The sequence below is a fragment of the Furipterus horrens genome, unplaced genomic scaffold (genome assembly GCF_987537825.1).
Source record: "Furipterus horrens unplaced genomic scaffold, mFurHor1.1.pri manual_scaffold_4, whole genome shotgun sequence".
In the NCBI taxonomy this organism is placed as follows: domain Eukaryota; kingdom Metazoa; phylum Chordata; class Mammalia; order Chiroptera; family Furipteridae; genus Furipterus; species Furipterus horrens.
Genome location: NW_028327174.1, coordinates 174,223,727 through 174,240,851, shown reverse-complemented (window position 1 = coordinate 174,240,851; position 17,125 = coordinate 174,223,727). Strand labels below are relative to the sequence as shown.

Here is a 17,125-nt window from a genome sequence, read left to right as displayed (position 1 = left end):
ATAAAGCTGTTATAGAAAAATTACAAACCCTTGACAGATCTTCTTTGCCAAAATAGTTCTGTGGAGCATTCAAGTTCCTTCAAATTCTTTCATTTATTTCCAGCTAAACCTTCAACCCTCATCTTCTAGTTCCGCCTTGCACGACCTTCTGCCTCCATCCTAAACACACCATGCTTGCCTTTGCACAAACTATTCTTGCTGCCAAAACGCCACACACCCTCTTTTCTTTCTGTTGAACTCATATATCCTTTAGGACCAAATACTGTTTCCTGCAAGAAATCATCCCTTTCTCACATAGGCCGAGTTGATCATCCCCTCGATGCTGTAAACATTGGTTTATTCATCTGCCCCTGCTAACAGACTCTAAATTCCTTGAGTTTGCAGGGAGTATCATTTTCAGCCCCAGGACCTAATGCTTGTAAGCACTTAGTAAATGTTTATTGAACAAATGAATGACAAAACACTCCCTGACTACTGACTAGAAACAGCGCTATTTTTTCTCCAACTAGTTTAATTGTTAAAATCCATACAAATGTAACTTGAGTGCTGGCCTTTAGAGACCAATAAAATGAAATAAAAATACAAACTTGAGGCCAACATCGAGACTTAAGAAAAATTACCATAAAGTAACATTTTATGGAGGTTCATAGTTCAGATACTTATCATTGTTGACCGAACACACTTACTCAAGTCAATACTCTTTTATTCAACATATTAAATGTGCTGTTTAACTCTGGTAACCACAGCTGTGACTTAGTTAACGATCTCAATAAATCCTACTTAAATCAGAGACAGGAAAAAATTATGCAAATGAATTCTTATCTGTTTTTCTGCCCAAGGCATATTTGATAACAGATAAAATATACTTCAAATAGTCTCTACTTAATAGTCAGAAAGCCATTTGAGGTTTTATTTGAATCAAAATCAAATACAAAGATGAGTTAAGAAGCCTGCTATAGTCACAAATGGTTTTATTTCAGAAAGAAATTACACATTAAAAGGAGCCATAGTTAAAAGCTTACATTCACATATGGAAGTGAATCTAGTAAAGTCAACAGTTATTAATATACAAAGCCATATGATTAAAAAAGACAGAACAGATAATGACAGATGGGCTGGCCTTAGATTCATCCACAAAATAATATCTTTTGTTTAAAAACAAAAATACGTTGGTCTTTAGGACAGCTCTTTAGAAATGAGTTTGTCGTTCCAATGGACTCTGAAAATGAAACCAATCACACCAGTCTCTGTATCACCCACACATCCATCCAGCAGCAGGGAAACCACCCATCAATCACACCTTGCAGCTAGACAGGATGTCTTCCACTAATCTCTTGTAAACCCAGGCATCACCCTTAAGCCGCTGCCTCCTGATACCCACCACATCGGGTTTCTGAAGCTGGCATACTTCTAGTTCAAACTGCATTGTCACTTTGCCAAAATCGGACTGTGTTTGACACTTCAGTGTATAGCTGTGGGAAAAACAAGATAAGAAGCCAGTTAGGAGGAGAATCATGAATATTCTGTATAATACAAGAGATTTCTAAGCCTCTAGGAGGCCAGTGGAGAAAATAAACCATTATTTCCTATTAAGCAATATATTATTGCTTACAGTTTCCAAATGACCTAGCGGTACATTAAGTAATGGAGTATAACTGGTGTTTTCCCAGAAGCTGAACTAGGATCTTAAGAAAGAATAAAGATGTAAAGGCTTTACCAGAATCCTCCCTTGCTCCAAAGAAAAGCCCTTCTTTCATAGCTGTATGTGCCATTCACGCTCAAGCAAGCTCCTGGCAGGCATCCTTTCACGCAACTCTCACCAGTGTAACCCGTGACCATTAGGCCATTTCCACCATGTTTACAACCAAGAAAAGAAAGCTCAGGGAAGATTAAGAATATTTTTCTGCATGTACCTCATCAGAAACTTCTGTCTTTCATATAAATAAAGCTGAAGCCACCAACCTGTCAGAAGGACACGTGTTTTGGAGGTTTCTCCAATAGTAATAAGAAGTTATGATCATTGCAACACTTCATGGCAGAGTTATAAAAGAAAGCCCAAGGAGATGGTACACCCCCATGGTTGAAACATTCAGCATATTTAATTAGAACTGCCATGTTAACACTCCGATAATGAAAAGGCCCAGATAAATGAAGCCTTCAACACATCTTAAGAAATAGGTATGTTCCTGAAAGCTGCAAAATTGAATTCATGTAAATCAGTTTACATTGTATTTTAGTTTTATTTAATTGTCTTACTGATCTTCAATAAATACAAAGAAAATCCAACAGGATCAATTTTAAATTTCAGTGCCATAAATATTGAGGGGCACACGATTAGGCACTGTTTCACAGAAGTATGGAGATATTACTTGTATTATGAGGTTTCACAAGAGATCGTTCTTCTGCTAACTTAGTTATGTGTTTCGGTGCTCTGTCTCTTAAAAAACAAGCAATCAATAGCAAAAATGCATAAAGGAGTACCCTGCAGTTATGGTTCCTGAGGGAAAGATGAAGCATAGAGCAATTTAGTTATAAGAAAAATAAAAGGTAATTCTTACTGATTAGAAAAAGATAATAATGGACTGTAATTGAGATTGGTAATATCTAATGAAAATTAGATATATAATAATACCACTGAAAAACAAAGATGGTAAAAACAGAGAAGATAAAAAGAAAAGGATCAAGGCAAAGACCTGGCTGATCAAGAAATTAGAAGAACAAATTATTGGTTAACAGCCAGTTAGTGATCTGACAGAGATCACATGATACAGATTTGGCTAGAGGTTCTGAAACCATGGCTTAATCCCAAGCATGAAGAACAGGTCAGAGTGAGGTACATGTGTTCTAATGACATCTAAAAAAGAAAGACAATGTTCACGTAAGGAATGCTTGCCAACGTATAGAGAGAGTGGAAAGTAAAATTACTTTTGCAAAAGATTGTTTCTTAAAACCTTAACTCTAGTTTGACTATTCTATTTAAATAATTTTGTTAAATCTGTTAGTGGCTCCTCTTAGCTACGTTAATAATAAAACTTTAAAGGGACATAAATGAGTGAAAATGCTTGGAGATATTAACATCTTAGGTAACCATAAGAGGTCAGGCTGTTCAGACCGTGAGCTCATAACCACGGAGGCTGTGGTGGCGGTTCACTCAGCAGTGGGGAGTTACGGTGAAACGACTTCCTAAAGTACTGAAAACACAATCCTGTCAAAGATCAACTCATAAAGAGAGGGAGTCTATGTAAAAACCTTAATTTGTTTCAGGTGTTCCATAAATTTAGGCCACAATTTATAAATATAATTGTAAAGCACAACATCAGAGAAAAATATGCGTTACATCAGCATAAACATCATGAGGATATAGTTTCTCTGGGTGCTTGGATGTTCAAGTGGCCTATGAAATTAGCAGTTACAGCCACATTTCAGGTAAAACAAACTGCTCTGTGGGCATCTCTTTAAATAAAAAAACTTCTATTTTTTAATTTTACAGGTTAAAAAAAATAGAATGTAAAATAAAACTGGAAGAAATTCAGATTTTCCTATCCTGAGAAGTCTAAATTTCAAAGTGATGACATTACACTACCAGAAGTTGTTTTTGGAATGATGTGGTAAAAATATATATTTTCTTTTAAAGGGGAGAAAAGAATCCTATGTTTTCTTAAAGCTCAAAAGATACCAAGTAATAAATCCAGCAGTCTGTTTGTGTGCTTCTTACCCCTTCTGCACAAAGTCAACGTGCTTCTTTGGAAGGATAGACATTATTTCATTCAAGAGTTGATCTGGATTCACTAATCTGGTTGTAGTCACATTATAGTGAAGCTTAAAGAAAGAAAAAAGAAAGGGTGAGAAGTAAATCTTTACATTAACACGAATGCCACCCTACCTGATTTAGAGGTCCAAAACTCCTCAATATAGTACCACTTCAAACAAAAATATTTCAAGAAAGATACTAAAAGAATTTATAAACCACTCTTGGTAAGCTGGATTAAGATGGCACTGGGAAAGCTTGGAGAAATCATGTTTATTAGTAACTATATCCATATTGTCCTTTCAATATGTTCATCTCCCTTTTCTTCCAGTCTTTTTTAAGAAATAAATATTATGCCCTGGCTGGTGTGGCTCAGTGAATTGAGTGCCAGCCTGCGATCTGAAAGGTTGCCTGTTTGATCCTGGACAGGGCACATGCCTGGGTTGCAGACCTGGTCCCCAGTTGGGGGCACGCAAGAGGCAACCGATTGATGAATCTCTCACACATCAATGTTTTTCTCCCTCTCTAAAATAAATAAATATTAAATAATGCCTATTTGCTTGGACTTTACCTGTTTCTCCCTTTCCACACTATGTTAGAGACATTATTAACAGTCCTGAAACGTGAACTGTGGGAAGATGAAACAAATGCTCTAGAAAATTTCATTTGTATATAGTTGGATATGTTTCCTTAACACTCTCTTGATTATTTAAAAAATATTACAGAATCCCAGGAGCTGATTCTATGACAACTCTATGTGAGAATATAACAAGTATTCCTTTTTAAAAAGTAATGTCAAGTTATTTTTTTCCTCATTCACTGAGCATAGTTCTCAGAAATTTTCATTCCTAACAATAGCTAGCCATTCACCCATGCATTCAACAACTATTTACTGAAGGCTTACTATGTGCCAGGCCCTGTTTTAGTAGGTCCTGGAAACAGACAGACAGCCCTGCCTTCCTAGTAGTAGCTTCACTCAAACAGAAATCATACTTTCTATGTCTTTCAGATTTGCATCTTTATAAATAACAAAATGGGGAGCTTGGAAAAGACCCAACCACCTTACTTGTCATAGTAAGAACCTGTGGCCCAAAGAAGATACACATTTCTTAAGGTGGGGTTTCCCAAAATGTGATATAAACTGTCACTGGAGATAGATATACAAGATAATGCTGGGTGATACACAGATATTTTTATTTTAATATTTATTATTTTCCCAATCTGATTTAGAAAAATATAATTAGCAAAAACTTATACATATGGTTTCCTTTTAAATAAACATGTTTTTAAAATGTCACCTTGGTGGTGGTGATGGTTTCACAGGTGCATATATAATGCTAAAAGTATATTAACTGTACATTTTAATATGTGCAGTTTATTGTATGTCAATTATACCTCCATAAATCTGTTTTTTAAAAAGAGAGTCAATAAAGAAAATACCAGATAAGTAACAGCGCAGATGGTATGCTGAGATGCCACACGGCTGGAGTTTGGGAACACCAGCTTTAAGTCATAAAAGGAACAAGTGGCACAGCTATGTTAGGACCCTCTGTCTTTGGGGTCCCGTGAGAGCTCTTTCACCAAACTACACTGGCTTTGCCAAGGTAATAATGAACTGAACACTTTCAAATCACAAATTAAGTGATTCCCTTTGTAAAATAATTTATCCTACTCTATCCATTAGTATTCAATAACTGCTCAGCTTCTCATAATATATATGATTGGATAAGTTTCCTTAATTTTCTTTATTTAATGTTTTTCAGGGAAATGGCACTATGGTTTCTTAATCTCCATGTCAGGGTTTGGAATACTTTACAACTGTCTCCAACTAGAGAAATCTCAGAATAAAAAGTTAAAATATGCCTAATAAACAACCATATATAACACAAAATTTATCAGTGTGTTACATAAGGTCATCAAGGCAACAAATACTAATGGATAAGCCCCCTCTTCCTCTTTAAGACAGAATATATACAGGATCTCAGAACATTCTCCGCTGGAGCACTCTCCTGCCTAACAGCTCAGCATTTTCCTTCCCCTTAACCTATCGATTTGCTCAAAATGGGACTTTCAGTGCAAAAACTAAACACAGACCCAGTCCCCAAATCACAGGGAACACTACCGTCTCTCCTCCCTCTGGCGGGCCCACCCTTCTCAAATGTGCTTTTACTACAGCACTGGGCCAGGCCAGAGCAACAAAACGCCTGCCTGTTTCTACTGCCACTCTATGTGTTCCTCAAGGACACAGGCTGTGTCTTATTCACCCCTTAGCTTCCCAAACAAAAATGTCATTCATTAGATGTTTGAATGAAAGCTCAGAGAGAATCCAAGAGAGTAAGATGTATTTTATACCTATTAATAACTTTTTAAAATTTTCCTTTCCCACCAAATATAGTGTGCACACCACTGACACATTCAACTTCTTAAAACATATTAAGTCTATCAAATGAGGTCCAAACCTCTTAGCCAGCCCACCTTCCAGCCTGCAGCTCACTATTTTCCTCATATTCATCACTCTCAAAGTTCAAAGTAACTTCCCATGCACTCAAATTTTTTGTGAAGGCCTACAAGGGTTTCCGTGTGTCAGAGACTCTTCTATGGGCCAGAGATATGACAACTGAGCTCAAGTCCCCATCCTAAAGGGATCCTTAAGGCAGTTCTTCAAGCCCCATGCTTCCACAACTCCATGTTGCCTCTGTGATTGATCCCTCTACCCACACTTGAGTCCTTGAAAGCGGCAGTTGTATCTAATTTACCTCTGCATTCTCAAAGCCCATTGCATAATAACACGCGTATCTTAGATGCTCAAAAATATTAACTAAATGCTAAACAAATGAATGATTGAATAAAAATACTAATCAATTCATTCATTCAGTACTTTTCTTTAAAAAATAAAAAGCAGTCCAGTTAGCAGTCACCTTCTAAAATCCACATGAAAGATCTCTAGTCCACTTACCTTTAGTCTTCTTGGCCCGCCTTTGGCAGAGCCCTTCCTCTTGTTCCTCGTAAGCACAGTGATAACCTTATCCAACCCCCTTTCAAGGCTGCCAAACACTTTGGTTCCTTTTCTTTTTGGAGTATCCTCTACATGTGCTTGGTTGAGATCCAGTTCCACTGAGCGACACCTTAAAAAAAAAGGAAAAAACCCACAGGTAGAGCTAGGCCTCCTGCCCACTGGGGCCCTCATGGGCTGTGCTTTGGTCCTGTTAATAGGTGTGCCTCACGCAGGGACCCCAGTCCAGCCCAGCTCATCCCTCAGGGAGCACAGAGTCATCTCCCACTGGAACGTAGCCACCACTCGTCCCCCCCGACCAAATGCTACTATTTTTCCCCTATCTTTTCTTTTCCAATGTCAAGTATACAGAAAAGTCGAACAAACAGTACAATGAACAACTGTTAATATTTTGCCACATTTGCTCTCACTATTATATAGATGGATAATAAATACGTTAAATATATGTCCATCTTTGCTGAGCCATCTGAAATTAACCCACCCGAAGATATCACTATACTTCACTCTGAAACACTTCAGCAAACATCACCAATAAGTAAGGACATTTTCCTACATAACCACAATATCAAAATGACATCAAGAAAATAATGTCATAGTATCATCTGATATCTAGTTCCCATTCTAATTCCCTCCATTGTCCTCAAAACGGATCCTGCTTAAAAAAATAAGTATAAAAGACAATAAAAGGTCACCTATGTTGCAGAGTCATTCATATAAGAATGGGTTTTCTTTAAATACCCTTTAGTATCTTTACTATTATGGGCAACTGCTATCTCGTAATGGATGTCTGTGCTCTACTGGCAAAAGTATAGAGCGAGACGGGCCTCAGAGGAAAAAAAAAAAACTATGTGGCTGAAGCCAAGGCTGCTGTCTTCCCAGCCTGCTGTATTTTAGGTTAAGGTGCCAGTCCTTCTGCTGATGGCTTCCAGTGCTACCCTCTGAGGAAGGCAGCGGCAACAGCTCCAGTCATGGCCAACGACCATCCTCATACACGCATGCCTACAATCTCTAACAGAATCTACATGCTGGCTTGCCCTCATTAAGGTTATCGTCTATGAAAAAAGGACACCTGGTTACATATGCTGAAGATCAAAGAGTCTGAAAAACCAAACACTTACCGCCTCTCAGGGCTAATGACACCTGTTCCTGCAGAATTTGCTGGCATTTTAATAGGGGTTTCCTTCGGGCACTGGTTTCTAACTATTAGAAAAACAACAAATACAAACCATATGTAGTTGACATACCATGGTTTCAAAATTTCTATTGATAATGCATATATCAACTCATTCACTGACTTAGAAATACAGTAATCACTTCGCCAGTGATGCTAAGGCTGTACTTCTTTAAATAAGTGTTTCTGTGTGATTTATAATAAAAACAAAATCATTTTGCTTTGGATGTGTAGCTCTCTTTTTATTCACTGCAAAACTGAGGCCATGCTTATGATTTTATTATAAATATCATATGATAGATCTAAATAGATCACATAAATACAAATGCTGTGATTAATAATTCTCCTTTCTACAAATAAAAGTCAATATCTATTTATACAAGAAACAATTTATGCCTTTAATTGATATAGTACTGAGTGGTGTTAATTCAGTTCACAGCTCTATCCAACCCATTAGTCAAAGAGAGCAGTCCCCTGAAAAAGTGTGACAAAAGTTATTAAAAAGGTGTATGCTTTGGTTATTTTTATAGTCCCTATTCCAGAATTTTCTGTTTTATGTTAGCGGGGTATTTGTATCCCAGATAGTCTGTGACAAATTTGTATTAACTAATCTGGTTATCAGTGATTACTTACTTTTTTTGTTTATAATCTAAACGTTGTATCCCTTTAGAGATAATAATATTCACTTTATAATATGTGATACCGAGTTTTTAAAAAGAGATCAGAGGTTTGGTTTTCTTTATAACTATTTAGCACTACTCTCACCGGTTCTACCAGAACAAGAAAATGAGATCAATCAACATCTATCGAAACAGTTTTCATCTTTGTATACTGAGAGCATCTACTACCATACATAGTTATCCTTCCACAAATTGTCACTGACTGGATTGTACAGGATTCAGAAAAATGAAATTAATGTTTATGTCAAAACTGACTCAGAGCAAAAGTAAAATGCAAAGCACTAATGGAAGCTATCAATCGGGGCTTCAGACACTTGCTCCCACAACCAGCTCATACGTTTAAAGAAAAACGGCCAATAATAGATTTTGACCAACATAATCTTTCTCACAGGGACAAGACATGTGAACTGATGGCACTTTAAAATTATAAATTCTCAACTATTTAAAAACCTTCAGAAATACATAAAAAGCAGAAAGTATCAATAACAGAAGGGACTATAAGCATCAAAGTCTCTTAAAAAAAAATAAAAAGCCCTAAATGAGTCCATCTTATCTCTCTGCTGGGAGGGAACAGCTTCAACAATTGGTGATGGTTAAGCTGAAGAGAGGAAACCAAGGGAAATGAGAGCTGCAACATCTGGACACAGATATGCAGAAGGGCGTCACGGATTTCCCTACCTGTGGAGTGTGGGAGGCAGTACAACAAGGCAGAGCAGGATGAGACACCAGAAGCGGAGAGCCAGATGAGTAAGAAGGGTTCAGCAGAGACTTCAGTTTAGTCATAGTAAGTGGGAGCAAAGGGGCAAGCAAAATCTAAACCTGGATGACCTTGGGCAAGTCACTTCACTCATCTGAATCTCAGGTTCCTCAACTGTGGACAAGGCAGGTTGATTAAATGAGCTCTAACTTGCCTTTCAGCTTTGGTATCCTATGATGCTATGATTCAACTTTCTATATATATATATATATATAAAGAACACCTTATTATCATTTGAGGAAAATCAGAAGTTAACCAATATGCTTTCATTTCAGCTAATGCAAATCGTCGTCGTCGGCAGCCGTCCGTCTCGAGAGACGATGGTGTAGCTTCTTAAGAGTCTATCTGCACCGCCGAGAATGGCTGTGCAGTCCGACTCGGGAGTGACATGGTATCTGTCTCCTCCCGTGTTGAATCGACATCTTGCGATGACGCTGAAGCTACAGAGCCTGGGCAGGGTAATATGGAGGGTCTGCTGTTGCCCATGCAGCAGACCCCCCCTCTCTTCGCAGCTGAAGGGTCCAAGGGAAAGACGGAGTCGATACAGCTTGGCTTCAGGTGCGCCGCAGGAGTTGCCGGTGTTGACTACAACGTCAAACCGCCTTAGGGACTCCGGCTCCGGATTTTCTGTCGGGGTTTACTCCCTTAGCCTTTCCCCTGAAGAGGTATGCCGCAAGGCAGCGGAGGTTTTTTGGAGTCAGAGTTTTCCTTCTCTGCTGTACCCTGACTGGAAGATCGAACCAGCGACACTTAGCTCGCAGGCTGACGCTCAATCCACTGAGCTAAACCAGCCACGGCTCAGCTAATGCAAATAACATATAATAAAAGAACAGACTGACTTCTAGAAATTCCTGAGAGCAATGCTAGTCATTTCTGCCCTGTTATACATTTATTTAGCATGGTAAGAAGAATGGGCTTTGAAGGTATTTCAGCAAATACCTTTTGAGGGTGTAGTGTAATGATTTGGTGTAGTGAGTATTCCTCCTTTATGCTGGTTCTTATTAACTGGAGTCTTTGGCTCTGGAAGTACAAAGCACTCTTCATTCTTTACAGCAGACTTAGGAGTATATATATTCTCTTTGTTCTTCAATTTATTGGCAGATGCTCTGCATAAACCTGGAGTTAATGATTTAGATTCCAGACCATTTGATTCTGTCCAATGCTTGGCAAACTGGAAAAAAAAGTCACTAGATAAAGCACACTGAAAAAGAAGAAAAGTCAATTTCTTTACAACATACTTTAATCACTTGCAAATTACCTTGTACCATTTTTACTAAAATGAAATACTATCAAAAGGATATTATTGGCAATACCAAAAAATTTGAAAATGTACATTATGTTCTCTTTACTACATGTAGATCACTTTAGTCTGTTCTATTGACAGGTAATTTTCAACATGGTTCAGGCCACGTTTTTACACAAACATACCCAGGTCCTAGGCAATATTGAGAATGGCCACACATGAATTCCTAGAATTGCTTCCCATACATGTAACCAAAAATAAAAGTTTAGTCGATGATTAGGACAAAAAAACCATGTTAAAATACTCTTAACAGAAATCATGGATAGAAAATATTTTTTAATCCTTTTGAATTTATGGGTAAGCTTACAAAAAAGTAAGGAAAGTCCTCAGAGACCAAATTAAAAACAGGAGCATGAATCCAGAAATGTAACCAAAGATGAGACTGCCCACTGCACTAAGGGCATCAACCTACTAGCTTGGACACCCTACAGCGTAGGTTTTAACACCACAGAAGCCTTAGACCTATGCAAGGTGGTCAGTTAGATCCAAAGCTCCCAAGAAAAGCCAGGAGAGGCTATAACTAAAATTGAAAAAGTAAATTAAATTTGCCCTGCATAAAAGTCAGCAAGAAAATGTGTGTATCTTGGCTTTAGGCCTAGAGAAGGAAAAAGAAAAAAAAGTCTCTTTTAATAATTTGTAAGTAACCACAGGGCAGTCTTCACATAGGCTTGGGGCCCAAATTCATACTACATGCATGGTCCCCAAAATCACAAGCCTAGAATTTAATTTAAAGTAGTCCTGCATTACTTGTGTTCCAGGAGCATGGCAGAAGCAAGCACAATGCCTATCTAAAAGCTTGACTCCAACACAACCCAATCTCTAAACCTCAAAGTATTCCCAGAGCCTTTTTCTAATAATTGGGAAGAACACAGAATGTCTGCTATCCTGCTAGGACTACTAAATGTAGTGTTGGCTTGGCCAAAAAGTTCATTTATTTTTTTTTCCGTGAGATGGCTCTAGTAGAGCTTAGTTGTCTTTAACTTCATTTGAGACAATTTTGTTAGATTGTATTGTGACAGCTATTGTATCAGTGTGCATTTAAAAAAAACTTATCAAAATTGGGGAATTCTTGTGTAGCCATTTTAATATTGAAGATGGAAGAAAACAGGCAACATTTTCAGCATATTATGCTTTATTATTTCAAGAAAGGTAAAAACAAGTGAAATGAAAAAAACTATTTTACAGTGTATGGAGAAGGTGCGGGGACTGCAGAAATGGTTTGCAAAGTTCTGTGCTAGAGATTTCTTGCTGGATGATGCTCCACGGTTGGGTAGACCAGTTGAAGTTGATAGCAATCAAATCGAGACATTAATTGAGAGCAAGCAACATTATACCACACAGGAGATAGCCGACATACTCAAAATATCCAAATCGATAGTTATTGGTGAAAAGGAAAAATGTGTCTTTTACCTTATAGAAAAAAACTAAATAGATTTTTTGGCCAATAAAAGAAAAAGATATTAAAGACTTAAGAACTGGAAGAAACAAAACTGTTATCCATAGATGATATAATTCTCTAGGTAGAGCACTCAAAAGAATATACAAGTTATAAGAATTAAAGAGTTTACAAAGTTGTTGAATATAAAATCAAGACACAAAAATCAATTTCATATCTATACACTAGTACCACCTATGGTGAACACCTGCTTTCCTTCTGGAAGTCTAGAATTCCTATTATTGGGACTGACCACACAGGCAGAGTGCCCAAGTAACCAGAGCCCCCATGAAAAACTTTGGATGTTGAGTCTCTGGTGAGCTTCCCTGAGCAGAGACAGGCACACTTGCTCCCGTGTGTCACTGCTGAGGTAGGAGTGCATTCCGTGTGGCCCCCCAGAGTTGAGGAAAATATTGACTATACACCCAAGAAGATTAACAAACTCCAAGTAGGATAAAAAGATTTTCAAAAGGAGAGGAAAACAGATCAGTTGCTGCTCTGAGTTGGCAGGGAAAGGGAGCTGACTCCTAAGGGCAGGAGGGAATTCTGGGGACAACAGAACTGTTCTTGATTTTGGCGGTGGTTACACGACTGTATGCATTTGTCAAAAGAACTGATGCTCAAATAACATATTTAGCTATTTAACTACATGTAAATTACACCACATTTTTAAAAAAGAAAAATAGAAGCAGTAAAGTGTTCCAAAATACAATCTTGGTTTACTTCACCTTGGAAAGAATTGTCATCCTTTTCATTCATATTCCAACAATCTCTCATTAATGTTTTCAATGGTTTAGGAATTCATTAAGTTGGCAAGCACATACTAGATCACCTGTTAGAGCCTAGTGCTTTTATAATTGATACAATATATCCTGCTTTAAATAGCAATAAAATTAACCAACCTGTGGTGTTTGGGGAGTAGTCACACCTGTTGGTAAACTGTCTTCACACCATTCATAGTCTATTAATCCAGCCACATAATTTTCATCACTTGTGGTCACATCTTCTAGACTCAGGTTCTTTGACTATTCAAAAATAGAAACATCATGATTCAATTTCTAAAATGGTATATTCCCAGCACAGGGCAAAGCCCTGGAAGCGGAAACAAATGAGGAAGTGTATATTGAGGGAGCTTACCGTTCAGTACAGAAGACAGGAAGCCAAAAAGTTTTAATTCAGATCATGAGATGAGAGAATCTCTGACTCTCAAACAATCTGTTGTGGAACAGTCTATGTTTATGGCATACTACTTAGTTTATCATTATCAGATAACCACTAATACCAGACAACTCCTTTACAAATCTACAAATAAAAAGCTCTAACAAAGTAGAAGACGGGAAGACAGCAGCTTTGAAATACAGGTTCCTAGTTGTAAGAACACACAGAGTAGTTAGCAATTGTTACTAAGAACTAGCCTTATGAAAAAAGTCCTGGCGATAAGATATTTGGGGATCTGTGCTAATAATACCACCAGAATCATTTACTTTCCCTCATTCTTCCTCTCTGTAAACAAAGGTTATACCAAATATACCCTAAATTCTAAAACAATGGAATATAATTGGATTTTCTTTTTCCCCTCCTTCCTTTTCCCACAATTTCTAGTTAACGTGACCAGGCAATTTTCTTTCAATTTCTTATACCTCATCCTTTCTTTTCCAGCCCCACTGCCACTGTGCTAATTCAAGGACAAATCTTCTCAGACCTGAACCATCCAATTAGACAATATGGTCTCTGCCACGAATCTTTCCACCCTCTCAACCAGGAATGACAGAGTTCTCCAGGATGTCCAATTACCATCAACTAGACCTCGCTACACGGAGTGCTAGGCTGAGAAAAACACTAAAACTAAGTCTAGGCTCAGTGGGGAAAAGTACAGGGTTGTATGAATGACGGCTGTCCTGGGCACTACAGTAGACAGTAACAGCACACACACATCCCTGACTGAACAATTCTACATACCAGCTGGATGAAATGTTTAAAATTAGTTATGTCTTGCTCAAAACTCCACAGTTCCCCTTATCCAGAGTATAAAGTCTAACCCCTCTGACATCGAATTTCATGATTCTTTATACTTTCTCCCCTACCCTTCCAGCTCATGTGCTCTCTCTCTTTCCCCCTACTTGAACTCTTCATTCTAGCTAAACAGGTCTAGCCACTGTCAACAGAATATATCTGTTTCGATTGATTCAATAATATGAATGTTCAAATAATTAAATTGTTAGGTCAATGCTCATTAGGTGAAAGTTAAAGAGTAAATACCTTCTCAGCTCTTTTCCACTCAAAAGCGCATGAATTGAGAGCAGGCCCATCTAGGTATAAGAAAATCCAATGGCTCAGGAAAATGTCTCAGACCTCTTAACTGAGGTATCATGAATTTAAAACTTCAACTGAAGTGTTTATTCTAAGTACACAGGTTCCTAATGCCTTTCTCGGATGAACCTTGATCAGAAACAAAGCTCATGCTTTTTGAGTCCTCCTATAACCACAGGCATTCAGTTGAGTCTGAGCTTAAAGGGTTTGGTGACGTGGGCAGGATGGCCAATGGACTGATCACTAAGCCCATGGGTGATAGATCTGCCTGAGCATGGGGTATTCACCAGCCCACAAAACTCTCCAGAAACAGACCAGAAAACCGTAAGAATATGATCATCTCACTTCAGAGATTTCTTCACAATAGACAACTTGCACTAACACTTTTTAGTTCTTAGTTTGGTCAAAGACCAACTAGGGAGGGGAGAAGGGAGATAAGTTAGGTCAGGCCCACTACACCTGCAGCACATGATTGACAAGTGACCAAAAGAGAGAGCTAAACAAAGTGTTAAAGGGAATTCAATAGAAGACCATAAAAGAGCGACCTGCATTTTAACTTTTTTCTTTTTTAGCAGAGTTTTGAGACCCAAAGGGGGAAAAAAATCACAATTACCCACATAACCATTTAAGCTATATTGGATTCCATAAAGAGGACCAACCATCTCTCAGAATAATAAAAGTACAGTTTCCTAGTGCTAAATCATTTAAAGTACAACCCAAATTAATCTGAGAGATTATATTACATAGTTCCACATCCATCAAGCAAAGTATATGGAAGGCAGAATTTTAAGCCATGGGAGATAGGAGATTCAAAGAGAAAGCAGAGACTAATGTGAGCACTTGGGAATGACACGGTGCTTCCAAATATTGAGCTGGCCAGAAAGTTCGTTTTGTTTCTTCCAAAGTAAGATGGCTCTAGTAGTGCCTAGTTGTCTTTAACTTCATTCAAAACAATTTTGTTAAATTGTATTATGACAGCTAACCATGTCAGCGTAAATTTTTAAAAAAACTTGTCAAAATTGGTGGATTTTTGTGTAGGCATTTTGATACTGAAGATGGAAGAAAATAGGCAACATTTTCAGCATATTATGCTTTATTTTTTCAAGAAAGATCAAAATGCAACTATAACACAATGAAAGATTTGTGCCGTGTATGGAGAAGGACTATGACTGATCAAAGGTGTCAAAAGTGGTTTGAGAAGTTTCATGTGGGAGAATTCTCACTGGATGATGATCCGCAGCTGGGTAGACCAGTGGATGTGGATAGCAATCAAATCGAGACATTAACTGAGAACAATGAACATTATACCACGCAGAAGGTAGATGACATACTCAAAATATCCAAATCAATAGTTATTGGTGAAAATGAAAAATATGTCTTCGATTTTATGTGAAAAACTAAAGAGACTTATTGGCCAACCCAATACATAAAGCTTCTCTGCCATTCTAAATGTTCATGACAAAGGAAAATGAGACAAAGACAACAAAACAGAAAAAAAGTAATTTGGTTACAACTAACACATACAAAAAATGAGTTACATGAGCTATTGCTACTGCTCAGCAAACAAAAACCTAAACCCTTAATATAAATGAGTATTAAAAGTCATCGAAATCTTAACAATTTTAAAAATTATCTACAATTCAGTAAATACTATGTCCTTTAAAAGCACTTACATGTACTTAAATTATATAAATAAGCATACTAAAAACAGACCCTAAGGACACAATAAAATATAAACTATATTATCTATAGGTAGTAGGTTCATAGGTAAATTCTATTTTCCTTTAGCTTATCTGCGGCTTAAAATTTTTCTACAATAATTAGGAATTACTTTTGTAAAAAATAGGGGGAAGGGAAGATTTTTTAAAAACGCCATATTAACATTCAAAATTTTAGAAGTTTAGAGTTTCTCATTTCCCCATCAAAAATATTTAGATCATAAAATATTCTGCCTCAGGCTCCTTGACACCAGCAAAGTTAACTTTCCCAGTGGTGTATTCTCTCAAGAATAGGGTGGATACGTGGCAAAAGCAGTAGATGTTCCCAAAAGAGTCTAACATTCACCTTGACGTTTGTGGATGGGGTGCCACTGGCTTTTCCACAGGTAAAAGGAGGAGGCCTTAAACGAACTGGTCTTCCCCGAGCCTTCTTGGCTAGAAGCAGAAGATAGGTCGCCGTCAGATGATCGTATTGCCACTGGAGGAAAAGAAAATAAAGTTGTTTAGAAGAGGAAAGTTATTTTTTAAATAATGTTCTCTTTTAAATTAATTTTTTTTCTTGATGTAATAGGCATTCAGAATTTTTAAAATTTGTTTAGCTTTACAAGGCATATAATGAAAAACAACAATCCCTATACTACAGACCCCACACACACCCATTTCTACTTCCCAGAAAAAAGCACTTTTATATACTTTTAGCTATTTTTTTCTATAGTTCTAAATTGTTTGTATGGCTTTAATTTTTTCTTCAGCTTCGGATACTATCCATAGATGTCCTACTGTGTAGAATTTAGCTCTACTACAACTCCTTCCTTCATTTCTTCCTTCCCCACACACATCTTCTCCCTGCATTCTCCTGTTATAATTATAGTAAATCAATATTTATACTATTATTATGTAAACACATAATATACACAGCTAAGTAAAGGTAATGTCAAATATTTAATTAGTACACCAACCAATCAGAACAGAGGGCAAAAGGTAATAGGA

At 37.4% G+C, this 17,125-nt stretch overlaps 1 protein-coding gene across 3 annotated transcripts in view; it reads right to left on the bottom strand.

The window, feature by feature from the left end:
* Positions 1 to 956: 956 nt before the first annotated feature.
* The window catches only part of MELK (maternal embryonic leucine zipper kinase), a 62,137-nt gene continuing 45,968 nt past the window's right edge, over positions 957 to 17,125 (bottom strand). For all 3 annotated transcript variants that reach the window (XM_090275919.1, XM_090275920.1, XM_090275921.1), the window contains 7 exons: positions 16,482 to 16,613; positions 13,010 to 13,132; positions 10,309 to 10,540; positions 7,880 to 7,961; positions 6,705 to 6,873; positions 3,716 to 3,819; positions 957 to 1,472 (listed from right to left, as the gene is read on the bottom strand). In XM_090275919.1, coding sequence (XP_090132045.1) covers positions 1,295 to 1,472; positions 3,716 to 3,819; positions 6,705 to 6,873; positions 7,880 to 7,961; positions 10,309 to 10,540; positions 13,010 to 13,132; positions 16,482 to 16,613 — 1,020 coding nt within the window. In that variant the 3' untranslated portion in view covers positions 957 to 1,294. The remainder of the gene's footprint in view (positions 1,473 to 3,715; positions 3,820 to 6,704; positions 6,874 to 7,879; positions 7,962 to 10,308; positions 10,541 to 13,009; positions 13,133 to 16,481; positions 16,614 to 17,125) is intronic.